Below are 25,570 nucleotides of genomic sequence, written 5' to 3'. Positions count from 1 at the left end.
ACTTATTCCTGGAATGAATCTACATTAACATTGTATGGCACAAGCAACACACGTGGTCAGAAGTTTTAACAGGATGAATTAATCTTCAGTTTAACTCAGCTGTGCATACCAACATATTGGGACTGAAGAATACCTTCGTACCTCCATTAATAACTTCATGGTGACTTGCCAATAGCAGAAAAAAATATGATTAAAATGCCTACGTAATTCATCCCTTTTTTTTCATTTTTCTTTCACTTTAAATCAACTTTTTTCCCAGGAAATTATTCAACAATAAAAACAAATAATATAAGACTCTTCCATGTAGGCTAACATAGCACATCGACTGAAATTTAATATAAACAGAACATACCTCTACAGAGTTTTGGTGCTTCTTCTTTTTTATATTAATATTTTGAGGGAAAATACCTGATATTATTTTTAAGTAAGGGATGATCACGTATTATACAGGATAGTGCAGAAAAGTAGCCCAAATGATCATAATCCAGCCATAACAGTTTTACCTGCCTAATTAAAAACAGTTGAGGCTGTTTAAATTGTATATACTGTTCCTAATGTATATTTATCATTTTTCAAAGTGTAAATACTTTTTACATTTACATTTTATTCATTTAGCAGATGCTTCTATCCAAAGCAACCTACAGGAAATCAAGGTATAGGTATACGTGTTTTTATATTTCTGGTTTATATTGCTTGTTTCTATTTATTGTTTTTTTAATGCTTTATTTATGCTATTTATGCTTTTTGTGATCATTTTTTATTGTTTTTTCCATTTAGTTTAAGACAAACAAACAAGCAGATGTGTCAAGCATCAACTGAGCAATAATAGCAACAGCAACAAAGAAGATAAAATGGTTGTGTAGCATAACAAACAAAACATAAATAAATAAATAAATAAATAACAATGGCAATACTACCAACCAAAAATATCAACAATATTGAGTGTTGAAAAATAAGAAAAGGGGAAAAAAAGAAATAATAAATTAAAATAATAATAATAATAATAATAATAATAATAATGAAAAATAGACCCCTCTCCCGCCCCCCAAATTTCAAGGGGTCCACAGGCTTTGTCTCCATGAAGTACACTGATGAACATACAAACACACATGTGAACACACATATATATATACATAGCAGTTCAGAGCTCAACAAGCCTCAACCAATACTGCCATCAAAGCCCAACGCCTAAAGGCCCCTTGAAAGGGGGCTGGACCACTTAATTGGAGTCAAAGCTAAAAGAAACTCCCCCCAAAAAAGAGAGAGAAAAAAAGGGGGAGAAGTAAATAAGAAAAGTAATACTTATAATAATTATTTGTACAATTTCTTTACTTCTTTGTTTGGGGTTGGGGGGGCCCTGAACTATTTGTGGACAAATGCCCTATACTGTAGCTGCGTCCCTGAACACAGCCTCTCAGCTGCCGCCTGGTCACATGACCCTGCACACAGCTGTCAGCTGATTGATGTGATCACATTTCGGCTGTGAAGTGTTTGGGTCCCTCAACTCTGTCTCTGTCTAAACCAGCCCAAAGCCTGCGAAAGTTGGGTGAATTTAGAGTTGAAAATCCTTATCTGTAAGTCTGAAGTTGTTATCGTGTGCTAGTTAACATTAGTAAATCAACTAAGTTAATTGGCTAGTTAACGTTCAGGTGAATTCGTCCTATATCCTTTTGGAAATATTGTGTTGTAGTTTTAGTTCCCCTCAATTAAGAAATTGGCTGGTATTTTTTTCCCAATTTGCCGTCTAAACGTTGTGTTCACCTTAAATGTACTTTCCTTAATAACAAGCATTTATCCCCATTATCTTGGACAGTGTTTTAACGTTACGTCAGCTTTATTTTAGGGCCAAAGTAGGTGAAGAGGTGATGGAGGCAGACAGATTTGAGGAAGAGCTTCTCCTCTATGCTAAAGAGGGAAGCTGTTCTGATATACAAAGGCTCCTTCAGTCGAAATTCAACCAAAGCAGCTCTCTCAACATCAACTGTACATGTAAGTAAAAAAACAAACACGCCATTACCCACCGAGCAGCATGCTTTTATGCATGCTAGGAGAGTGTTGATGCTCTTTTCTGTCACTGTAGCTCGGTCTAAAGTCAGCTCAGGATGGACCCCCCTGCACCTGGCCTGTTACTTTGGACACAGGGATGTTGTAGAAGAGTTACTCAAGGTGAGAGTTGTTCATATTACTCTGTATTTTATATCCAGTACATACTGTATTTACAGCCAGTGAAATGTACTATATGGAACATGTTTGAAGGCAGGTGCTGATGCAAATGTGCAGAATAACTTGGGCAACACACCTCTACACAAAGCAGCCTATACTGGAAGAAAGGTAAAGACAAAAAACATGCCCATTCCTTCACTGCCCTTTTACTGTAATATTACTAGAGACCAATACAATACAGAAAAAATAATGAAATAAAATAAAAATAAAAATAGACCTTTTCTATGTGAATTGTGCAGCAATGTGGGTATGCAAAGGTACTCAGAACGCTGCTGGCCTTAACAGGTAACCTTATTAAATATGTAACATGTATTATACATTAAACATGCAATGTATTACATTGTTAACAGATTCTAGAATAATGAAAATGGATATAAAATAGATAAATAAACTGAATAATTAGCAGATTATGTTCAAAATCAGTCAATTGCTGACCACTTAAAAAAATCACCTGAAGTAGCATTTTTCTGCTAACTGCTAACTATCTATCTATGTATATATATATAATTATATATATTATATTACTCTAGAGAGGGGCTGTCTGCTTTTGAACTTGTGATAAACCTTTTTATGGGTTCAAATGAATGCCATCCACAATCACTGCCACAGATTCCACCAAATAATTTCAATTTACCCGATGAAGCTCTGAGTGATGACAGATGATGGTCCGACTTTTATTTTTTCTTTGCTCAAGGAGATTGTTCTGTTGCTGCTGCGCTATGATGCCTGTTCCAACATAATCAATGGAACAGCTCAAATCCCCAAAGATGTCACAGAGGATGATGAAATCATTACAATGCTGGAGGGTATGAAATGATGGGAGCTTTTTTCTTTCTTTTTGGCAATCACTGATGGCTTCTCATTACTGTGGATCAGTTGCTGTGTTCTCAAAGAGTGTTTGATTTGTGCAGCTGCAGAGAGAAGAGAGACGAGGCGGCGGGAGGAGAAGCTTTTGGAAGCAGCCAGAGAGGGGGACATCTCCACTCTGTCTAAACTGGTTAGCATCTGACCTTTCTAGGCATTTTGCAGAAAATATTCCACTTTGACAGCATCTTTCTTATCTCAAAAGACTTATTCAAAGAAACACAGTGCCATTGCTGGCACTGTGGCACCAACAGGATTACACATTACATTTTTCTAGATTCAAGCAGCATGTTTGATTTATTTGCAAAAGTCTGACCTGTCAAGAAGCAACAAGTTTAAATCCTAGACAAAAATATGTCAACTTTCCTAATCGCCTGTAAATCAAATACTCCAGAAAACCAACATCCATGGTATAGTTTCCTTTAAGTGAGGAAAATGTCAGTGTATTCTGTTTCATTCAGTTGTTTTCTGTTCTTTAGCTCAGTGGGAAAGAAGCTCCAGATATTCACTGCAGGGACTTGGTGGGGAATACGCCCTTACACTGTGCAGCCTACAGGGGGCAGAAGCAGTGCATTATAAAGCTCCTCAAGTCTGGAGCCAGCCCCAGTACTAAAAACAACAACGGTATATCACTTCATTTGTTATTCTGACTAATGTATTATTAGTGCTATACTGTTTACAATGGGGATTTTAGATTTAGAAAGAATACCCTTTTTTTTTTTTGCAATGTATTTTCTGCTGGTTTTGTTCCTGGGTAGTGCATGATAAGTTATTGTGTGACTGCTGATTGTGTTGCAGACCAGACAGCATTAGACCTGGTCCGCAGTGATGAACTGAGGCTGATTCTGGCAGCCTATCAAGACAAGGTAAGGCCACATAGGTCGTTTTTAATCATCCCTAATTATATGAGGTAGGCGCAGGTACATGAGTTAAGATACACTAGCAACTTTTCCACCTCCCTGCAGAAAATTCTTGATGAACTGAAGTTAATGGCAGCCGTGTTTAGCATTAACTATATTAAAACATCCGTTTTTAAACTCTCACACAAGTCATGCAGATAAGCCTGGTGATGCATAAATCTGCTGCGTTAAACACAGCAGTCATTTACTTCTATTCATCAAGAATGTTCTCCAGTTTTTGTATTCTTTCTTCACCATGGAGGTGTGTGAGAAAAACACATTTTTTGCAAGAATTCAAGTTAACACTGGAGGCGTAATTGATATACTGTGTATAAATTATGATTTTGGGGCCCAAGTTTTCCTTTAATCATAGACCAAATGTCTGCATTTTCTCTTTCTTGTAAAAAGTGGATTTTGCTATCTGTCATCTGGCCCAAAATATAGGCGTACACAATTATCTTTCTGCACTTTCTCTTTTCACCCATCCCTATATACATTAGGTGTTCGCTTGAAGTCTGGCGACTGTGGGGGAAAAAGCCTTGCAAAGTCAGCAGTCCTTGCTCTTGCTTGGATGTCTGATAAGTCTGGCACAGCTTCAGTGCAGAGCATTGCATAGTCATGGTGGAAATAAAAAAGGCTAAGTACTAAGCTATTAAGTCAATTGAAATATATATTGTTTACTTATGAAGCTTTTTGCTTTATGAAACTGAACACACAAACTCAAGCTTTTTGTTCAAGAAACTGTGTTTCTGGTCTCCCCGAAAACTCTTCAACTCTGTCAATCAGGCTCTGTCTGTACACAAGTCTGAGAATTATTATTTTTCCCCCACAAAGGATGTGAGCAACGGGGTGCAGAAGATTGAAGGCCCTCTTTGGAAGGTACCCAGATGCTGAAGTGTATTCCTTTCTACTCTTAATATGTCAGGCAATGTTTTTGTTCAGACTCCTCCACTTTTTATGGCATAGACTTTTACTTTTTTCCTTTTGCTCATCACAGTATCATCATTATTATATAGACAAAGTCCCATTCAGAGCCTTTATTCCTTAATAATCTCTGTACTTTATCTCATGTCTGTGAAGTGTTTGTTTTTCATAGTAATACAAAAGTTTACCATTTAAAAAAAGTTCCCTCTAAATATGAAATATTCATTGGAATTATACATTTTATATGATTAACTTTTTCTACATGGTGTATCTGTTATTGGCTTCATTTGTCTCCAACAGAGTTCACGTTTTCTTGGCTGGCGATCCCACTGGGTGATAATTGAGGGAGGAACTCTCTCCTGGTATCCCAGACAGTGAGAAAACTTTATATGTATGCAGTTTTCTTAAGATGAAAAATATGCATATGCTGTTTGCCATGGTAGAAGTTTCTCTCTTGCTACTTCACCCTTGATTGGTTGTGTGTATAAAGCCACATTTTGATAGATGATGCCTTGTGACCTGCAGTGGCTGAGATAAAAGCAAATCTCATTTTGTCCAAAAAATACTTGTTGGAGATGGAGGCTTCAGTAGTATTTCACCAAGCATTCAGCGAAAACTGGAACTTTTAAACAGTAGGTATGTTTCAATACACTTGTTTTCATGGAAAGTTTTAATTTGCACAAAAAACGGAGTGCAAATATGGAAAATCACCCAGGCTAAGGTTATAAACTTGATGCAATGATAAAAGAAAAATGTGAATCAGATTTGTCAAATTTATAATGATGTACATCACTGAAGCTTCTGCTCCACTAGAGAAACAAAAAATGGCAGCAAATTAAAACAATATACTCATCCCTCCACACTGATTTGATGCAACCTTTACACATTATTACATGAAATTAACAGGAACATCACATTTTCCTCCAGTGTTTGACATTGTTTTTCACCGTTAGAGGCTCAACTGGCGCTCTATTAATTATGTCATGTTTTGTGCTCTTTTCTTCTGTAATTATTTTAGAGGTGTGGCAGCACAAATTGCTCATCCTGATAAACCAACTCCTATTATGTTAATGAATGTAAACAAGCATGAATTTTATTTTGCTAATACTCTTGAAATTCGGTTAAATTTGATACATGTGGATGAAAATCTGTCTGTAAGCTTTTTATTTCCTACAGTGTGTCTATGTCAAATGCTTTTGTCTATGTTGTCTCACTTTTGTTTCTTTTTCTAGGGCTGATGCGCTGGCTGGTGTCAGAAAACAGGGCTGTACGTCTCTAACGCAAGCCTATTGCATGGTAGGTTGATTAACCTCTGACTATAGGAGGATGCTTAGTCCTTGCATGTTTCAGTTGTGAATTACATTGTAGCTTTATCGTGGTGATGCTTGACATCTTGTGCAGCAAGCGTGACTGTAAGTAATTTTAATTTTGTCATTCTAGGTCAAACCATGGGATCATTGCTTCTTCATGCTCAGGTGCTTTGACGACACTGTGCATAATTTTAAAGTCTCCTCAAAGACGGATTCAGTGGCAACAAGAAAAGTGAGATGAGATTCACCTTCTGGGCTGTTACGTTTGTTTAATTGTATATGCAGGGGTAGGCCTAATTATGAATGTTTCTGATATTTGTCCCTAGAGATGGTTGGATGCTTTTGAGGCACATTCATCCTATAGCACTCGCCACTGCACCCAGGAGCAGATTATCAACGATGTAGAAGGTGATGGTGGCGAGACAGTGAGGAATCTGTCACAAGCTCTTCAGGTGAGATTTAGTTCAGACCTTTTTAATGGTGTATCATTAGGTGACAGAAGGGACGAAGAGCTATTCAGGGAGGTGGATTCTAGTGTATCTCTTTTGTCCTATGCTCTTTCAGGCAGCCAACGCTTCCCAGCAGAAACTGGAGAGTGAAGTGTCAATATTTCTCTCGATGGTGAAGAATGAGGAGAATTGTGGTAGGAGTCCTGGGACTGTTATGCTATTTCTGAAAATTGCATTAGTAAATTAATTGTTTTTAGTAAACCGAGAGACACTTAATAGCAAACAATTCTAATTAACCTAACTCTGTGGTTCCCAACCTGGGGGTTAGGACCCATTAAGTCGTCACAAGATAAATGTGTGGGGTCGACTGTAAAGTACAATAAAGAAGAATGTAAGGCGAAAACATTTCAGCTGCACACATTTTTTCTGACTCTTATCAAAAACATTGCTTCTTTTTTCCTGCATTATGACTTCTCAAATGTGAGAATTTTCATTTTTTCTGTTTCATTTCAGTGTACGATTGAGTCATAAAAAATGATCAACAGATAAATCAGTTTTAAAAGTTCTGTTGCAGCTTAATTCATACATCTACATTTTCAATATAATTTTCCAAAGCACTGGCTGCCCCTCTTCTACTGAAAGCCAAAGAGACGTGTGAGCTCTCCAGTGAAACCTGTTCTGCTCTCCATCTGTGCCTTGAATTGCTGTCAAAACAAGAGGAGGTAGGGAAACATCTTCATCATTATTTAACATTTATCAGCATGTTCACAGATGGGCAAACTAAAAAAAAACGCACACACCACACACACATACAGTGCCTTTTGGGTTTGGTCTATGTCGTCCAACAGCTTATATTCCTCACACATAATTGAATGCAGTCAGAACTCACAACACTGTATTATGGTAATGTTTGTGATGAATGTGAAACTGTTGGATTAGTGATCCAGAAATTTGACATTTAAATGCAACCAAGTAATAAGAAATCTTGAACTTAATTTAATTGTTTTACAAGCTGGTTTTCTTTTTAGATTAGCTGCAGCCAGTTGAACATGTATAAGTCGTCATTAATTCCCATACCTTCGCTCACATGCTGTGCTCCTATTGGATAAATAAATTATGTTGAACGCTTAGAAAATCCTTAAGCCCCTCCCCTTTACATTAGCTCCTTCATACCAATCAGGTTTGAAGTTTGTGTGTGTCTCTGTCCACCTGTCCTAGTGGCTGTGCTGTGCCCTTTTGGGGGGGGGTAATCACTGGCATGTCTGTCGGAAGGACACAGGCAAGATCCGCTTTTATGCTTAGGTCTGCATTCAGCTTGCAGATTGGTGTAGACACACACACACACACACACACACACACAGACACCCTTGGATTTGGATCCACACACTACCGCTCTAGGGAGAGGCTGTGCATTGAGCGAGGGAACTGAAGCGCGTGTATATTCACGGGCTCAGCTGGAGATACATGCATTCAGCATCACACAGTGAGAATAGACGCTCGCAGGCACACTTCCACATGCCAGAGCATCTGAGCGGAGGAGAAAGAGGAGACAGTGACGGCACTCTCATCCCTTATCTGAACAGGTACAAACCAAACAGTTGTTCTTCTCTTATTGTCTTGTATCTCAGCGCTTTTTTTGTCAGCTAAAAAACTGGCTGTGTTTGCACTGGGCTGGTCCCTGATGACTGACTGTAGCGTGAAGTGTTTGAAGTTTGGCAAAGATTGGATTTAATCTGATGTTCAGTGTGTTGATGGTTGTTTTGAAGCGTTTGCTTAGGCGCGAGATATTCATCAATATTGGAAAGTCTTTTTTATGGATTTAATCATCTGGATTCAGTTGGAAATGGAGCATGTTTGACATTTTACTGAGCTCACTGCATGTTTTTACTGACATCACCTCGTAATGAATTCTGTCAAAGCAAAAACATGGAGAGGGATATATTGAATACACTGAGGACTTATTTGGCATGATAACATTTAAAGTAAAGCTTTCAAGATAAATATTGTGGGTTTAATCATCTTAACACTGCAGTTATTCTTTCGTTATTGTTTAACTCTAATATAGCACCTAAATGAACACTTAAAGGAGACCCCAATTTTTATTTATTTTTTTTTATTTTAGGGGGGAAGCAGTCATTGGAGTAAAAATTTGTACACATAATTTGGAACCTGTAGATTAATAAGTACTTTGTGTCAAGTATTTCTAAACAATGAGTTTTGAGTAGGCACATGTTCAAATTTTGGAAGTTTAAAGTGTATAACGGCTTAGACCATTATGTTGGCTTTGGTACAAAATTTAACCACTTTGGACCCCTGGAGAATTAATAAAAATGGTAAAATAAAAACACCTTTAACATATCACATTAAATCACCAACACCTGGAGGAACACCATAGAAAATTCAAGCTTGAACCTGATTCCAAAAGGTTACAATCCCGTTCCTAGCCACCAGGCCACGGACTGCCGAGATTGCAGGGGATTAGCATAAAGTGGATGTTAAGGAGATACTCTTGGGTATCCATATCGCCCATATTCATTCAGATATCTTCAGGCAAGGGCAAGGTAAACCTTTAAAAAAGGAACTTCTCAGTTTTTATCTTCCAAAAATGTAGCCTTTGGAGTGCCATTTAACCTTTTCACCAACAAGCAAGACCTGGATGCCTTAGGTCATCCTTATGACAACAGTATCTTCACTCAAGCTTTAAAATGGAGCTTACTACAGCTTCTTAATTAATCACTAGTGGTCCTGTAAGTCTGAGAGATCTTGAAATAGTCTTGTGCTTTTTTATCTCATTACCAATTAATTTAAAATTGGCGCTCAGTCAAAAAGACCACACTAAAAAGATGAGACTGTGTACTGATTGCTGGCTATAGTACAGTATATGCTATGTACTATAGCTCTCTTATTAAAAACCCATTGGCAAAGCAGGAATTAAGATTATAATTATATGGAGATTAAGAACCCTTATGTCTTGTGTCTGTGTGTGGGGGTGGGAGGTAGTGTATTAAGGTGAAGATAGCTGAATTAATTTTCCACCAGATACAGTAAAACTCTGCTCTGCAAGTCAGCTGGATATAATGCTGCACAACAATGCCCAAATGCACCATGTTTACACAGTGATGTGTGCATTGCCAAACCACATTATCTTAGTATGAATTGGCAACAGCTGCTGTCCTGTCACGACGAATAACCCGGCACTGTTATCACAGGGAGGCTGAGAACATTTAATGCAGCCTCATCACCCAAGAAGCATTGTTGGTGTCATAACAATGGACACTGAATTAATTTCTGACAACCAGATAATATAATAAGAATTAAATTTATTAACAAGCATGTTGCATCCACTGCTCTCATGCTAAACTGGTTCTACTACATGTACTAACTGGATTATATTTTCTACACTGCTGAGATTGGCTCTTTTAGGCGGTATTAGCTCTAATCCCACATTTGTCCTGCCACAGATGCCTTTATTGCTGCCACTAACGCATGTATTGTCTACACTACATAACATACAGTAATCACATGCTGTTTGTACTTTGATGTTTGGGCAGATATGAAATAGAGAAACATGATTTATAGTAATTGCAGTGTTGCCCCAATGCAAAGTACACTGTTTGTGGTCTGACCCATTTCAGCTGCAGAAATAAAGTATGCTAGTGAGAGTGCCTCATTTATACAAAACATGCAGGGCACAGTATGACTGGCTGCTGACTACACGGCTTTTAAATTAGTGAGATCTGTTCGTCTAACTCTCTTACGTGCAACACAGATTTATAATCCCAACCTTTCTCTGTGTTCCTCAGGCAGCGGGCTTCCACACCTGTCAAGAAAACAAATGGAGGCTTACAGCATGAAACCACTTAGTGGTGACACGCAGATAAGCGAATCTGTCAGTTTATATTGCTCAGAAGTCAGGAGAGTGGCAGCATAGTTCCTTTTTTTCCCCCTCTGCAGTCATTCATAACTTTTTGTCAACAGTCCGTAAGAAAGCAGCTTGTCCTTCAAACCCCTGGAGATCGAGAGCTCGCAAAGTACAGTTTGACCTTTACATTAACCATCGCCACATGGGTAACTGACCTGCTGCCGGTCATCGCTCACCCAGGAGAGACTTCACAGGGCATGGAGAAATGTTCGTTTTGCTCCCTGCACTGACATCCTTCTTTTTCAGGTCGCGTGAGATCTGGATAAGAGGAGGAAGTGTATATATTCAACCTAATCTTTTTGGAATCTGACCTTTTTTAGCCAAGGGCGTGTATATATAGAGAGATACTTTTTTACCTTTAGTATTTCTATGTAAGTGGTACTACATTTCTCTACTGCACTGGCACGCTCAAATACATTTTTTTTTTATTTAAGATAAGATAAAGATAAGCCTTTATTGATCCAGTGTTGCAGCAGCACAAAGACAGAAACAAGTACAGAAAAATAGGAAAGTACAAATAAAATACCAAATAGAATAAATAAGATACAAGCTATATATATAACAAGTATAAGATTAGAAATTAAGAAAAATTTTCAATGTGGATATATATAACTAATATAAAAGTATTAAAAAAATATTAATATACAGGTGCAAGTAAGACAGTTAAAAGGTATTGACAAGTTAAAGTGGCACGGTATGATTAATAGCTGCAAGTCTAATGGTAAGACAGTCTACCATTAACATTATACAGTATGTTCCAGTACAATAGCATAGTATGCAATGTAGTAGTAGTAATAATATAACATAATATAATAAAATACAGCAGTTGCTTAGCTCCCAGCCATCATATAGCTGAGTACAGTTCGCTATACAAATACAGTTTGTTAATGAAGAATGCTGTATGGAGCTATAATGCATTTGCCTCTGGGATTTGTTTCCCCCCTCAGCAGAGAAAGCTAAATTTTTAGAGCAAAGTGAAAGCTCTACCCTTTGGGGTGTTGGCCAAGGAGAAGCTTCCCTCCCAGGCTCCAGCAACAGCTACTGCACACAGCCTCAGCAGGGCTTAAAATAGCGCTGTTTGTGCTCAGGCAAGAGGATGCTGTGAGAGTGAAAGAGCTGGCTGGGATAGTTACACAACAAAGTGTTCTGTTCCTGGATGGGCTCTTAAGCCAAGTGCCTGGGACAGGCAGTGTTAACACAGGCTCCTAAACAGAGAGCTCATTTACTTTACGCTATACATTTAAAGAGAGGCTTGAGTTAATTCGGGCTTGCAAGGATATCCTTTTTGGCACACATGTGATATGTGGAAATAGGTCTCATTAGTAAGTGTCTCAGTGTGTTTTTGCTGTTGTTGATTGTAAGTATGTTAGAGGTCATGTTGATATGATTTGCAGCAATATTGTAGAGCAGGAGGGCGAAGCTGCATTTCACAAGACTTGTTTTTCCTTGGCATGGACTTGGCAATAAATCTTCTCAGACTTTTCGTCTTAAACTGCAAAGATTTTTGTGGGTTTGTCAATCCAGAATGCACATTAATGAACACCTGTGGACATACATGTAAGCTGTATGTCCTTTACACACAGCACATGACCTACAGGGGCTGAACATGCAACAGAGCAAGTGTGATGACACCAAGGGTGGAGGTGTTAAGGTTGTCCTTGACTGCCAAGCAGCTGTTGACGTTTGTGTGAAAGAAGCTGCTTATGAGCTATGGGCACATTGTCTATTTCAATCCACATGTTTTTATTCTGCTGTTTTTACTTTTTTTTAAAAACCTTGAGTCCTAGATGGAGTCGATGTGTGTGTTAGAGTATGCAAGGATATGCTAGGTAGAGCCCGACCGATATGGGATTTTTGAGACCAGTACTGGTTATAGAGGGGGAAAATTAATCGATAACCGATATGGATATTTTTGAGCTGTAATGAAAACAGACCTTTTTATGTAAATTGTGTACTGATGTTTCATCACTGAAAATGTACCCAGAGGGCTACTTTTTTAAACATTAAAACTTCTTAAATTTAACATTGTTTTACATTAGTATACAAACCATGCATTACATTGTCAGCCGATTCTATAAGTGATAACTGAGAAAATAAAGGATACAATAAATAGCTAAATAAACATCAACACTGTTAAGTCAATTGCTGACAATTAAACAAGAAAAACAATTTCTAAATCAGTTCTCTGCATTATATATTGGATAAAAGATTTCAAAACGGCACATATCGGACAGCATATACGCCGATACCGATAGACCTTTGTTAGGCCAATATCGGCTGACATATTATCAGCCGATATTGGCCTATCTCTGTCGTCCTCAATTCTAAGTCCATATAATGTGCCTCTGGATAATTTTAGTGTAATTGTGTTTTTGGTCGCATCAGGCGTGTGTATTTTTAGTAATGTTTGATATGTGGCAAGGTCATGACTGCTTCAGTTTGGATTAGCTTAATGTAGCTTGAAATGTTCTGCCCAGAGGTGTTTTATTGCTCTCTGTTGCAAAGTTAGGATTTGCATATAGTTGCAAATTAGTCATTTTCAACTTTCTGTACTGTATATATCATAAAGTTTTGCTGAGTAAAGTCTGGGCCACAAAATAAATATGGTTTACATTATGTATTTCAGTAATGTATTTACTTAATAAACTCTGATCTAATCAAACGACAATCAATATTCATTACCAAAGGCTGGATCAGCAGGCTTGAAGTTTTGTGATCAGGAAGAAAAGCAAATCAGCATAGTGGTAAATATGACACTCAATATTTTAACTTCCTCTTCCTTAATATGGGGCTGACGTCGACCTCACAAGTCTGTCAGCTGCTCCAGCTTTATTCTGGAAACATCAACAGCTTCAGTCACTCAGAGCCATTATATATATATTCTGTATAAGTACTTTTATGTCTTGAGATTATAAAAATTGTCTAAGTTTAAACAGAATCACCAACACCAGGCTCTATTTTACATTGCCTACTTTTGAAGTAGAACTGGTATTATCTTTCTGACCTTGTTGATCACATAAATCCCATGATAATCACTGAATCACTGACGGTTATAGCCACATGGGGACAGTGAAAGGACCATTGTTGATCACAGAAACACTGACTGGTTGCAGGCATGATTTTATAACCCTAACCTTGAGCACATCAACAGATGCGTTGACAGGTGTGATGTGCGTATACTTCAGGCAGTGTAAGACATGAGGATTAACTTTTCCTTCTTCAATAGAAGACATTGGCCCTGCTTTGCAGTCTCAGATTTTCAGTGTGATTTACAAGCTCCTGTTTCTCTCCGCTGCCTTCCCCAAGGTGACTCTGGGAGTATTTTTAAACTGTGGAGGCTATGCTCCATTTTTATGAGCATCGTAATTACTTTCTTTACTTTGTGAATGCTTTTTTGTCTGTTTATAATACTTGGAAATTAATTCAGATCATAAATGTCCCCTTTTTCTTAAAGTTTTCATTTAAAAAAAAAAATGTTTTCTCTCCATATTTTTTTGGTAGCATTTTTGTAAATTTTCTTGTCTCCTCTTTAGTAAGTAAGGGACGCACAACAGGAGCGTTAGACAATAGGAAACACTGATCTAGTCTGTCCCACAGTGGCCTGGCTCAGGTTGCCCTGAAAGGACACTCAATCCTGGGCTACAGAGCTCTCAGAGACTGGGGTGTTTGGTTCCGGCTAGAGGAAACCAGATATGTGGGCAGGGTTAGAACAATGACCTGCCATCAGAACCACAAAGGCGGACACGCTGTGGCCGCAACAGAAGCAGATCAATACCTTCATATCAATCAAACCATCAGTCAATCAAAATTCACCAGCAACACTGTCTCTACTGTACACATTGAATCAGGGGTATATTTCCCCATATTCTCTGCTGTTACATCACCTTGTCTCTGCTCAGTGTCTGTGTGTTTATCCATCTGGTGGTCTTTTGTTTGCAGGTGTGGAGCCTGAAGTTGGAGCAGGAGGTGGAGAAGAACAAAGCTCTGACAGAAGCTCTGCAGACGTTGGCAACTGAGCACCACGAACTCAAGCAGTTCCAGTGTAAGAGCAGGAGGTCGTCCACCCTCAGTACCCTCACTGGAGATGACTTCTATGATGCTGTGTCAGGTCAGCAGCCTCGAGGTGGACAGTTAGTGAAGTGAATCAAGTCAATGTCATTACTGAGGTTACACAACATCTGTGCATCAGTACAGTACATGGCCAAGTCATAAATTATAAAAAAGAAATAAGTCTAGCATTATCTGAAGCATTTTGTTCCCTTGTAATTTTGTTCTTTTACTAATGATTCACTCAAAGTAATCTAGAGTTAAATGCCTAGCTCATTGAGCTGTCCTCATTTTTCCAGTTGCTGAGCTTCCCTTAAAGATTTTTTTTTTTAAGTAGCACTACAGAGTAATGTACAAGTGGATCCCCATTTTGTCCAAGCATTTGAGCTTGCAGGAAACATGACACTGTTGCTTCACACTTTTCTGCTGTTTGACAGCTGGCAGTTTGGCACAAAAAACCAGGGCAAGCTTAAAGCTACATCTAGAAATGATAAAAATCGGATTTTGATCAACTTCATCACAAACTTAATCTCTTAATTAAATGTGATTTAATTTAAGGTAAACTATGTACAATCAAGCGATTAATAATAATAAAATCAATTGACAACCCTATGAAAAAAAATAGCAACTGTTCACAACAACCTTGAGGACAGATGCAATTAATTTAGAATATAAACATAACTGTTTGTTTCCAACGAAACTCCACATACAGCTTTAATAATTGGAACCTCTATGTGCATACTTATGTTAGAAGTGCCTCCAGCTTCAATTGCTGTTCTAATATCGAACCACTTCACAGCTTTCAATTCTCAATTCACTTACAGAATAATAAGCATAGTTAAGAAAAACAGATTTGCTGCGTATGTGCATGCTTGTGTCTATAGTTGTACCCAGTGACAGTCCTTTGGCACTCTGTCTGTCTCTGAGATTACCCGGATAACGCTGCCAATGTCCTCTTCTCTTATACTCGAGGGTAATGAGATCGTGATTAGCCTGACACTCTTATTGCTTTAGTTTTTGAAGTGCAATTCATCAGTATTCAGGGATTTGACTGTGCTTACTGCACTGTATGTTTACCATGTGCAGTATTTGCATCAGCAACCTGTTTGTGGTAAAATAGATCGGACAAAAAGTGCTTCTTCGTATAGCCAAAAGCCTCAGCGTGGTGATTATTTACACTAGACTACCTTCTACAACACGTTTGTGCACTATGGAGCAATCTTTCTCTGGGATCATTGCATTATTCATAGATAGCCCTGAGTTATCTACTAGCCAGAGACACTGCCTGTAGACTTTAAACTGTGCTCAGCATATACATGAGAATTTTCACATGCTGAGGCAAGTGTGTAAAACCTTAAATGCTGTACATACATAAAGTGCAGCCGTGCATTTCTGTGAACAAATTATTCAGTATGCAAGTCCTTGTATAAGTACTTACAATAAGCACTTATAACTCAGACTAGCATATACAGTACTATACACACAGTATTCTCCCCTCCCTTTGTGTGTGTGACAGTACCTGTAATGTCACTAAGGGGGGAGGAGGAGCATCCAGCAAGCACAGAGCAAACAATGTTGGAGGAAATGAAGCCTCTGTTTGGCCTCTTATTGGAACACAATCCTCAGGTGGGGTTTGGCTGGCAGCAGGGAGGGGGGAAGTAAAAGAGGAACTCGAGCACAAGTGCTTATTCACAGACAGTTCAGGCTGCAGCTTTGCGATCCAGCCACTCGAACCTGCATGTACGTGTGTGCCCGCGAGTGTTTGGCATGACCCGGCACCTGCCCCCATTCATCATCATCCCACAGAGTCGGAGTCGGAGCTCTCGGTGAGCGGCTTCCTGTCTGTGGCCAGTTACTCCTGTGAAGAGGACGAAGGGAGAGACGCCCCCCTTCTCAGCAGCCTCCGCCATCCCAGCGCACCCAGGGGGCCCACCGGCATGTCAGGGGAGGGTAACCATGGCAACCAACCCGCCCAGCACAATGGAGTCAAGAAGCACAGGTGGGACATGCTCCAGTTATGATGTCATGCTTGTTTACTGGCTTAAATGATGGCAAAGAGAGGAGAGGAAATGTAATGTGAGCTATGCTGAGTGCTCTTCACAGAACCTATTCACTGTTTGTTATATAAAAGGCTTTGTTTTAGATAATTATCAAAGCGGGGAGTGGGATTTAGTAGTATATAATTTTGCATTGCTTGGTAATTAAAATAAATATTGTACTTTTTAGTATGTGTGGCTGCTGACAGGTTGCAGACCTCAACAAGAGGATAGGCAGGTAAAAGGCAGAGTCGGTGTAATGGGAAACCAACTTTCCACTCCGCTCTGTTTTTGTAGTCAGGTGTTTTTGTTTGAGCACCCAATCCACAGAGAATAGCCTGTTTTGTTTTTGCCTGACAGATCCAACTCTCCAAGCGAAATAAACGAGCTTGGTGCGCTTGAGGGTTGTGTTTTTTTTGTTTGTTTTTCTAAAGTTTTGACAATATCTTTTTTTTTCCTGTGGATGCTGATTCTGGCTTGGCCTCTCTTTCTTAATCCAACAAGTGAGGCATGAATAATTCAGCATGTGCTGGCTCAGAGTAGGAGTTGGAGGAAAGGGGACTGGCTAGCTGGCTGCCTCCGTGTGCATATGTGGAGAGCTGCACGCGTGTGTGTGCATGTGTGAGGGTGCATGTTTATGCATTAAAGATGTATGAGGTGTCTGTTTATTTGGAATTACTCCTGTCATTCAAAGATACGTCTGTCCCTGTAGATGGGCCCAAGTCTAGTTGTTGTGCATTTGTGTCACTCTTTACATTTCTTTATATATGTCCAGAGAATTTATCTTTGATTTAAGACCACAAGTATAAATGTATGTAGATGTTTTAATTAAATGTAAATATAAGTGTTGGCTGTAAGAAGTACATGCCTCATAGTTTTGATTAAGCATGTTCTTGAGTATAGACAGTCCAGTTGGCTTGTGTTTCTTTTGGTCGTATCTACTGAACAACGCAGTCTTGCTTTAAAAGGTTTATTATAACTGTATCCCTTCCAAGAAAGTTTCATTAAAATTGTGCCAGTCGTTTTCTTGTAATCCTGCTGACAAACAAACCAACAGCACCAAAAACCTCCTTGGTCGAGTTAACTACAGCTCCCAGGAATATAGACAGAAAACCCTGTAGTAATGTTTCAGTTTTTAAAAAATCTTCTGTAAAAACAAATTTTGGTGCTGAGGCTGGTAGAGCACAAACTAGGCCAAAAATATAGTGTACCATGCATCACTGCGCTGCTCATCCTACAGATGGAGCAAACCCCCCCCAACCTGCCCTCTCTGTTTATTTAGCTGAAGTAATGGCTTTTATTTGTGTAGTTTGCTTCAGCACTCAATTTTAAACAAGGAGACCATCTGCCTCCAGCAAGCATACCTGTAAAAAAAAGTCCTCACTGCAGTTGTTAGCACAGCTGGAAGATTAACTCAAGCTGTGTTCCAAATTGCAAACTTTTTCTTTTTACTTTTAGTACGTACTCCATCTACACTTACAATTTACTGTTGCATGCAGTATGCATACAATAGGGACATACTACTTTTTTTCATGGCACCATGAACTCTCACCCTCTGGCTTGCATACTGCAAATTGCAACTGGGTGTAGTAGGACAGCCTGGGGCTTTTGGCGTTCTGCATTTAACAGTATGTATTGGGACTAGCTACATATTTTTCTGGCATACTAAATAGTATGAGGTTATGGGTATTGCAATACACAGTCAGTCACAACACAGACCAGATTTATTCAAGCAGCCAGGGCTATGTTTAACAGTGAGAAGGAAAGCAGCTGTGTTTGTCTCAGTTAAGATGGAGGAAGTTCAGTCGTAATTCATCTAATGGGTGTGCAACTGCAATTATATTAATTAATGTTTTGTGCCAAGCTTCATATACAAAAAGTTTAAAGAGTGAAACTTATAACTAGTCTTGACAAGCAACACACACGCACAAACACATGCAGTTGCATCTATTCATGGGTATTGCATGAGGCTTGACCAAACCGGCTGAAAGCTCATTAGCTTACAGGTGTCAGATGACTTTGTACCCAAATGGTGGTTCAAGCTATGGTGTCTGCACTGCAACTTCTAACTGGTATAAGCAAAATAATAATGGTTATAATGTTTGTTTTCCAGTACTTGTAGGTTTTAGATTTGTGCTCAGTGTCATATAAGAAAATAAATATTTTTGCGTGTAGGGGACCAGAGGACGTGGCCTCAGGAACCAGCGTTTGCCGCTATGAGTAGCACACAAAATAAACACTTGAATGATTTCCCTTTGATAATATCTAAGCCTCCTTGTTAATGTATAATTCTGGCATAGTTGACGAGGCTTCTCCCTCTCTTTACACTGACGCCTTACAGAGCATCTCTACCGGCTCCCATGTTCTCCAGGAATGACGTCAGCATCTGGAGTATCCTGAAGAAATGCATTGGCATGGTGAGAACTGGCAGATTCACCCTTTATTTGTTGTGTTTATATTCGCTGTTGTACTTGGTATATTGTTTTTAAGCAGGCTTGTTGACTAAAGGAAGTAAAGTTGGGTAACTGTGATAAATTCGTTTTTTGTGCCTCCTCCTTAACTTATGACTTTAGGAATAAAGTCATTAGTATCTGTGTCTTGGAGTCCTAAGGGAGCTCGGTCCTCACGCAGCCCCTGCCTGGATTTAATTACATTTAATAATGTCTATTAATGTTTTATTCCCCAATTAAATGTGGCTAATGATTCATGCATACGCAATTCTACGTCTGCCCAGTCACACATGGGTTATGCGTGTGTGTTGAAGTGTGTTGAAGAGTGTAGTTATGTGGTTGTTGAAAAGCAATAATGTGTTAATTATCTTAATGTCTTTTTTTCTCCCTTATATTGTAAACTACTGCATTAGGTGTGTGTGCACGTCAGGCAACATCATTGTTGCAGATAGTACAGTAAATGTTAGAATTGATAGAAAAGTGTCAGATTGAAACACTACCCTTACACTGAACTAAGTTGTGAATATTAATAATTAAACCCTAAATTAATGTTGTCAGAAGTATCAATGCCATGTTTAAGATATTTTTTGGGGGGCATTTTGTAGCTTTATTGATAGGAGAGATATTGAGAGTGAAAGGGGGAGACAGAGGGCCGGATTTGAACCCGGGCCGCCCGCGTACGAGGACTGGGCCTCTGCGGTACGCGCTCTACCAGGTGTGCCACCGGGAACACCCCCCACCGGGAACGCCCCTCAATGCCATGTTTAAACCAATGCTATTGCCACATTGGATCGTATCGAAAGTACTAAAGCTATAAAAAGGCTGCAGGGGAAGACTTGGACTTTTTTTTCCTTTTGTTGTGGTATCAAGAGGTATAAACTTATCTTTTTTTTCTAGTTTGTATAGAAGTTTGAAATTCTGGGATTGTGATATCCTTACCCCAAGTATGAAAACATTCCAAACATACCAAAAAAGGGTTATTATTGTATTTAACTGTAAAATGTTTAATGATTTATACACCATGTTACAGCAATGGGATTTAGCTCTGCTGCCTTGAATTGTTTGAGATTTTGGAGCTGCAGCTCATAAACTGGTTCTGTAACTAGGAGAAATGCACACAATCCATCGCCCATGCAATACTCTGTTTTCTCACAGTCTCTTTTATCTTCTTCAATATCTTTTTCAGGAGTTGTCAAAGATTGCCATGCCTGTGATATTTAATGAGCCTCTGAGTTTCCTCCAGCGGTTAACAGAATACATGGAGCACACCTACCTCATCCACCAGGCCAACGCCACAACAGACTCTGTCGAGAGGATGAAGGTACGGCAATGAAAAGTTTATTTTCTTGAAGGGGCTGTACACATTCAGAACATAAATACAGCACATGTTTATATCCGAGCATCTCTTTTCAACAAATTGATGCTCTGCACATGTATGCTCTGAATTTTGTGTACAGCCACTTAAAAACGAAGGTTTATTTAAATGTGTCATTTGTTCCTTCTCTTACAAGGTTACATGGTTTATTTGAATCAAGTCAAATAGCACTGAAGAGTTAGTTTCTAGCTTTTCATGAAGTACTATTACACTGTTTAACTTTGTTTAATGTCAGTGTCTTTTTAAATAAAGCAGCAAAATGTTATTATGGTACTCAATAATTATATTATACTTTCTGTCATTAAGTATTGAATTAGTTTCCTGTAATTTGGTTATAATTAGTCGATACTGTGTAGTGTGTTGCAGCGTTTGCTGTGTCAGCTGTAGCATCGCAGTGGGAGAGGACTGGGAAACCTTTCAACCCACTGCTGGGAGAAACCTTTGAGCTCATCAGGTAAGACTATGCACTCATCAGTACCTTAAATGCGCAAATATGTTTCATGAATACGCACAAATATGCATTTAGTGAAGATTTGATAATAACACCCATAACCAAACATGTCCCTGTTCTTCATCAGAGACGATTTGGGCTTTCGGTGGGTGTCGGAGCAAGTAAGCCATCACCCTCCAGTCAGTGCCTTTCACGCTGAGGGCCTCAATGAGGATTTCGTCTTCCATGGCTCCATCTACCCCAAACTCAAGTTTTGGGGAAAGAGCATAGAAGCTGAGCCCAAGGGACTCATCACACTGGAGCTGCCCAAGTGAGAGCCAAGACTACTTTGCAAGTCTGATTTGATTCCTTTTGAGAAAGTGTCATCTTTTGTATTCACCTTTGTTTCTGCAGATATAATGAAGCTTACACCTGGACAAACCCCACCTGTTGTGTCCACAACATTATTGTTGGTCAGCTTTGGATTGAGCAGTACGGCAGCGTGGAAGTGGTCAATCACAAGTAAGAGGAACGCCCTTTTTGTTTGTGCTGTTTGTCTGCATATGCCTTCTTGCCTGGTTGGCATGCACAAAAACTCTGGTGCATGAAAATCTGCATTTTTGCGCTCTGCAGCAGGTGTTGATCTACTTTCAGATTCAGCTTATTGATCATGGTAGCAGAACTGGGACAGTTGCCATTAGAACAGAAGAGCAGGATGATTAAAGTTTGAAAGCCTCAGCTCACAGAAGGAGAATAGTGAAAGAGAATTGGTAAAGAGTCTGTCATTTCATTCTGTGGCAGGACCGGAGAGAGATGCAGCATGACGTTCAAGCCCTGTGGCCTCTTTGGAAAAGAGCTCCATAAAGTGGAAGGATACATTCTTGATAAAAGGTATCTTCTTCACCAGTTTGTTACTTATTTATCTAATTTCATTTTGTTTTAAATTGTATTATACCTTTTAACAAAATATAAAAATTTGCAATATAAAGAGGAATAAAAAAAGATATGAATAAGTCAATTAAAAATGTGTAGATAGAAAGAGAAATAGTGGAGAAAATATGATTGGGATAAATAAAATAACGTTCCAGGCCAAAAGGCTCCTCCCAAAGAAAAATGTATGCATGCTGGAATAGTAGCAGTAATATGCAAAAGATTAGGAAAAATAAAGGTATGTATGTGTATATATATATTCCTTTATTCATTCCTCCTTGTAATTCCACAAAAAGCATTATTTTTTATGCCACTTTTATGACAACTATCAAAGGCACATAAAACTGTGTTTAATTAATATTTGTATGTTTTCAGCAAAAAGAGGCTCTGTGCAATATATGGCAAATGGACTGAATGCCTATACACGGTAGACCCTGCTAGCTTTGAAGCCCACAAAAAGTCTGACAAAAAGAATTCAGATGAAAAGAAGGGCAATAAACAGGTATTACACTTGACTGTTTTTCATTTTACTGTATTCAGCCTCCATTTGGTTCAAGTTAGACTTATGTGTGTATCTCTGCGGCCCCAGAGCAGTGTGGATGAGGAGCCAGAAGAAATGCCTCCACCTGATGCTGAGACGGTCCAGGTCATCCCAGGCAGCGAGCTCATCTGGAAGATAACGCCACGACCGGAGAACTCACCCAAGGTACGAGTAGATGAGAGCGGTGGAAGGTGAACAATTCGTCAATGTGAAATAGAAAAATCACGCATAATAGCTTTAAGCATCTCCAAGGAACTTTCATTTAGTGTTGTTTTGTGGAGCAGTAGTGTTTCCATGAGCACCAGGAAGCTGAAGTAAAATCATATTGTTGTAAAACCTGTCTCCCAATATCTTTCATTACTAAAATAGACATATTATATTCCTGTCTTGGAGGAATTCAGGATTGGTTTTGGTTTCAAATCCTGCAATTCTGTCTGCCTGTTTAATGTCCAACCAATATTTTGTTTTACCCTGTACTCTATCACTGTTCCTTATAGCTTCTTTTTTTGTTCTTGGATGAATTATTTATTTTTTCTTTGCTCATCCTGCCCCCAGCATCAGCCATAAACACTAAATATATCATCAAATATCTCATTCTGCTTCCTTTGAACTGGCTGCTGACTGCCAAACTTTGCCTTGTAAAATGTAAACAAAGGGTCTTCCAGTCTGTGTGCCAGAAAACATTCTGTCTGATGTTGTAGGGAATCAGACCCAGACATGAAAATCACTATATAGAAATAGCCTTCTCACTGATGGTCTCATTTGCCAATGTAGGTCATATAGAGGCATCAGTATCTGCTCCTTGTAGTTGCTTTAAGATGATGTATTGTTTTGTTGTTCCTTGTCATCTAAAAGTTTAAAAGTTACAGTAATGTTATTCTCTCTCTTGCAGTTCTATGCATTCTCAACATTTGCCATGCACCTAAATGAGCATGAGAAGAGCATGGAGGGAGTTATTCCCCTAACAGATAGTCGCCTCAGACCTGACATTCGAGCCATGGAGAATGGAGATATAGGTACAGTGTATGAACTTAATTTGAGTCTGTGTTGTATCACAACAGCTTAAATACCATGTCTGGTAGTAATCTTTTTTTCTATATCCATGCCTTTATAGATTTGGCAAGTGCAGAGAAGAAGAGACTTGAGGAAAAACAGAGAATAGCCCGTAAAAATCGCTCCAAATCAACGGATGAATGGAAAACAAGGTTAGTCACTGCAAAATGATGTAATGCCGTTAACCCATTGCTTATTGTCTTACTAATTACCTCCCTGTTGTCTTGTGTCATCAACTATACCGACCCTTGTGTTATAATTGAGAAGGAACACTGCACTTGGCCCAAGGTTTGGATCAAAGCTGCTTTCTCTTCTCTGTTTTGTCTGGTGTGAAGTGCTGCACTACACCACCCTCCACAGGACAAAATGCACAATTACAACCGTGTGATATTGAATGCATTTGTCAAGACACTTATAAAAACACTGTTGTTTGATGCTGAATATTTAGTTTGAACAAGCAACATTTTTAATGAAGTAGTGCTATGCTTTTTGTGTGTTTTTGGATTTTTCTTTGATTCTTTTATATCTCTGTTAACCCCCAAGTGCTGCACTCATATTAAACACATCTTCTCATTGTTTAAAACAGATGGTTTCAGCAAGGACCCAACCCTCATAACAAAGCTCAGGACTGGCTTTACTTGAAAGGTTACTGGGACAGGAACTACACTCACCTGCCTGACATCTACTGAGAAGTAGGAATACACACTAACACCATACACATGGATATCTACTGTTACCACCTTTGGACTTTACCTACTGTACTGGGATTTGTGCAAAGGCTCCTTTGCACATGCAACAAGGTCATGAAGTTGAACAGCATGTAGGGTTTAGATAATATGCTTGAAAATGTCTTAAAGCAGTAAAACACCAAGTGAACCAAGAGGAATATAGTCTTCAATAGATGTGTGAAAATTAAGCACAAAAACTCTCTTTTGCTTATTTATTGTGGTTCTCGGCCACTTAAGTATGGTATAGGCATGTATTGGAAAAACTAGAATGTATTTTAGAAATATTTATAAATATATATATGTTAGATAGATGGAGTGTTTAAACAGCTACCTTGTTTTGTTGTTGGTCGTTCGTCCATAATTTGAGCGTGGAAACATTTTGCTCATCAGCCTGAGAGCAGAGAAACACAAGGCAACATCACTACAAACAGCTGCAATGGAGTGCATTGTGCATCCTGAGCACATCAATTAGACACTCAAATAGACCATTTGGGAACATTTCTCTTTGTTTTCACTTTGTAGTGCAATGAGTGGTGCATATAATTAGTGTTCAAAATCTGATTGTTTGCAGTCTTTTCCTGTGGATTGTAAATCTGTGTCTAAATGTTTCTCTGCAAAGATGATGGCAAGTAAAATGTTCCCACTTCGGACAAGAATTGTGGCCAGTACCGCAACACTTAACTTTTACAATAAAATGTTTAAAATATATTATCATTAAGCCCGGAACTATGTACTGTAAAGATGTGTATAGATACTAACAGCGTTGCACATGAGTCTACCTGAGTGTGGACACAGTAGCACTTTTTCTAACTATTCTAATGCAGGGACACTGGCTCTGCACTTCTAGATTTGTGTGTGCGTGTGTAAAAGTCTTGCCATAGTGAAGTATAATTATCTATAATCCTGATCTATTTGAAATCCAGCTATCACAATACATGCATGTGCATCACAATAACTATGCAAGCCTTACCTCCTTCACAATCAAGCACTGAATATTCGTTTTCTTATGTTGTGGATAGCTGCTATAGGTTTTAGTTTTTTCTGTTATCACTCTTTTGGGTATCAAAACAGAGTTTCTATTGTTGCTAAATAAAAGCTTAATGTTGATTGAACTTTCTTGGTTTCGTGATTTGCGATGTTTTAGGTGGGTGTCCATTAGATTTAAGGTGTTACAAGATGAGTGGCTTTCAAAATGTTGAGATATAGATTGTCTAGACCTTCCTATTTTAGTGACCTACCATTAAAACTTTCCATAAGCTAAAAGAAAAATCCAAGTTGAAAATTCTTGACAATTTTTTTTGTTGTTGTTGAAAAGTTTTCTTAGCTGTTAAGATAATTTGTTGTTGCATTTATCATGTACAGTGATTCTTAGCTGTTAAGATAATTTGT

General features: G+C 38.7%; 1 protein-coding gene across 9 annotated transcripts; it reads left to right on the top strand.

Annotated features, from left to right (window-relative positions):
* Window positions 1–1,468: 1,468 nt before the first annotated feature.
* LOC131980077 (oxysterol-binding protein-related protein 1-like) lies at window positions 1,469–25,115 on the top strand. Of its 9 annotated transcripts, none has more exons than XM_059344226.1 (28): window positions 1,469–1,574; window positions 1,844–1,989; window positions 2,081–2,166; window positions 2,257–2,331; window positions 2,918–3,029; window positions 3,135–3,220; window positions 3,567–3,711; window positions 3,886–3,953; window positions 4,821–4,865; window positions 5,211–5,284; window positions 6,143–6,206; window positions 6,351–6,452; window positions 6,547–6,672; window positions 6,785–6,863; window positions 7,285–7,391; window positions 14,531–14,699; window positions 16,445–16,637; window positions 19,016–19,091; window positions 20,311–20,445; window positions 20,856–20,953; window positions 21,078–21,260; window positions 21,344–21,451; window positions 21,731–21,820; window positions 22,235–22,361; window positions 22,449–22,565; window positions 23,293–23,416; window positions 23,515–23,605; window positions 24,040–25,115. In XM_059344226.1, the coding sequence occupies exons 2-28, from the start codon at window positions 1,866–1,868 to the stop codon at window positions 24,140–24,142; spliced, it is 2,907 nt and encodes a 968-aa protein (XP_059200209.1). In that variant the 5' UTR covers window positions 1,469–1,574; window positions 1,844–1,865; the 3' UTR covers window positions 24,143–25,115. The 9 variants fall into 9 exon arrangements, with proteins under 9 accessions (XP_059200209.1, XP_059200210.1, XP_059200211.1 ...); XM_059344227.1 differs by having other exon boundaries at window positions 1,833–1,989; XM_059344228.1 differs by having other exon boundaries at window positions 1,474–1,989; window positions 2,921–3,029.
* Window positions 25,116–25,570: the final 455 nt, after the last annotated feature.

This window comes from Centropristis striata, chromosome 11 (assembly GCF_030273125.1).
Source record: "Centropristis striata isolate RG_2023a ecotype Rhode Island chromosome 11, C.striata_1.0, whole genome shotgun sequence".
NCBI classification, from domain to species: domain Eukaryota; kingdom Metazoa; phylum Chordata; class Actinopteri; order Perciformes; family Serranidae; genus Centropristis; species Centropristis striata.
This window is presented reverse-complemented; position numbering and strand designations above follow the sequence as displayed.

Excerpts from the sequence above, each read along its gene's own strand:
- LOC131980077 (XM_059344226.1), top strand. The coding sequence starts at position 1,866 with ATGGAGGCAGACAGATTTGAGGAAGAGCTTCTCCTCTATGCTAAAGAG. Across the intron at positions 4,866-5,210 it reads TTGAAGGCCCTCTTTGGAAG|AGTTCACGTTTTCTTGGCTG; the intron begins GTACCCAGATGC and ends TGTCTCCAACAG. Across the intron at positions 22,362-22,448 it reads AAAAGAAGGGCAATAAACAG|AGCAGTGTGGATGAGGAGCC; the intron begins GTATTACACTTG and ends CTGCGGCCCCAG.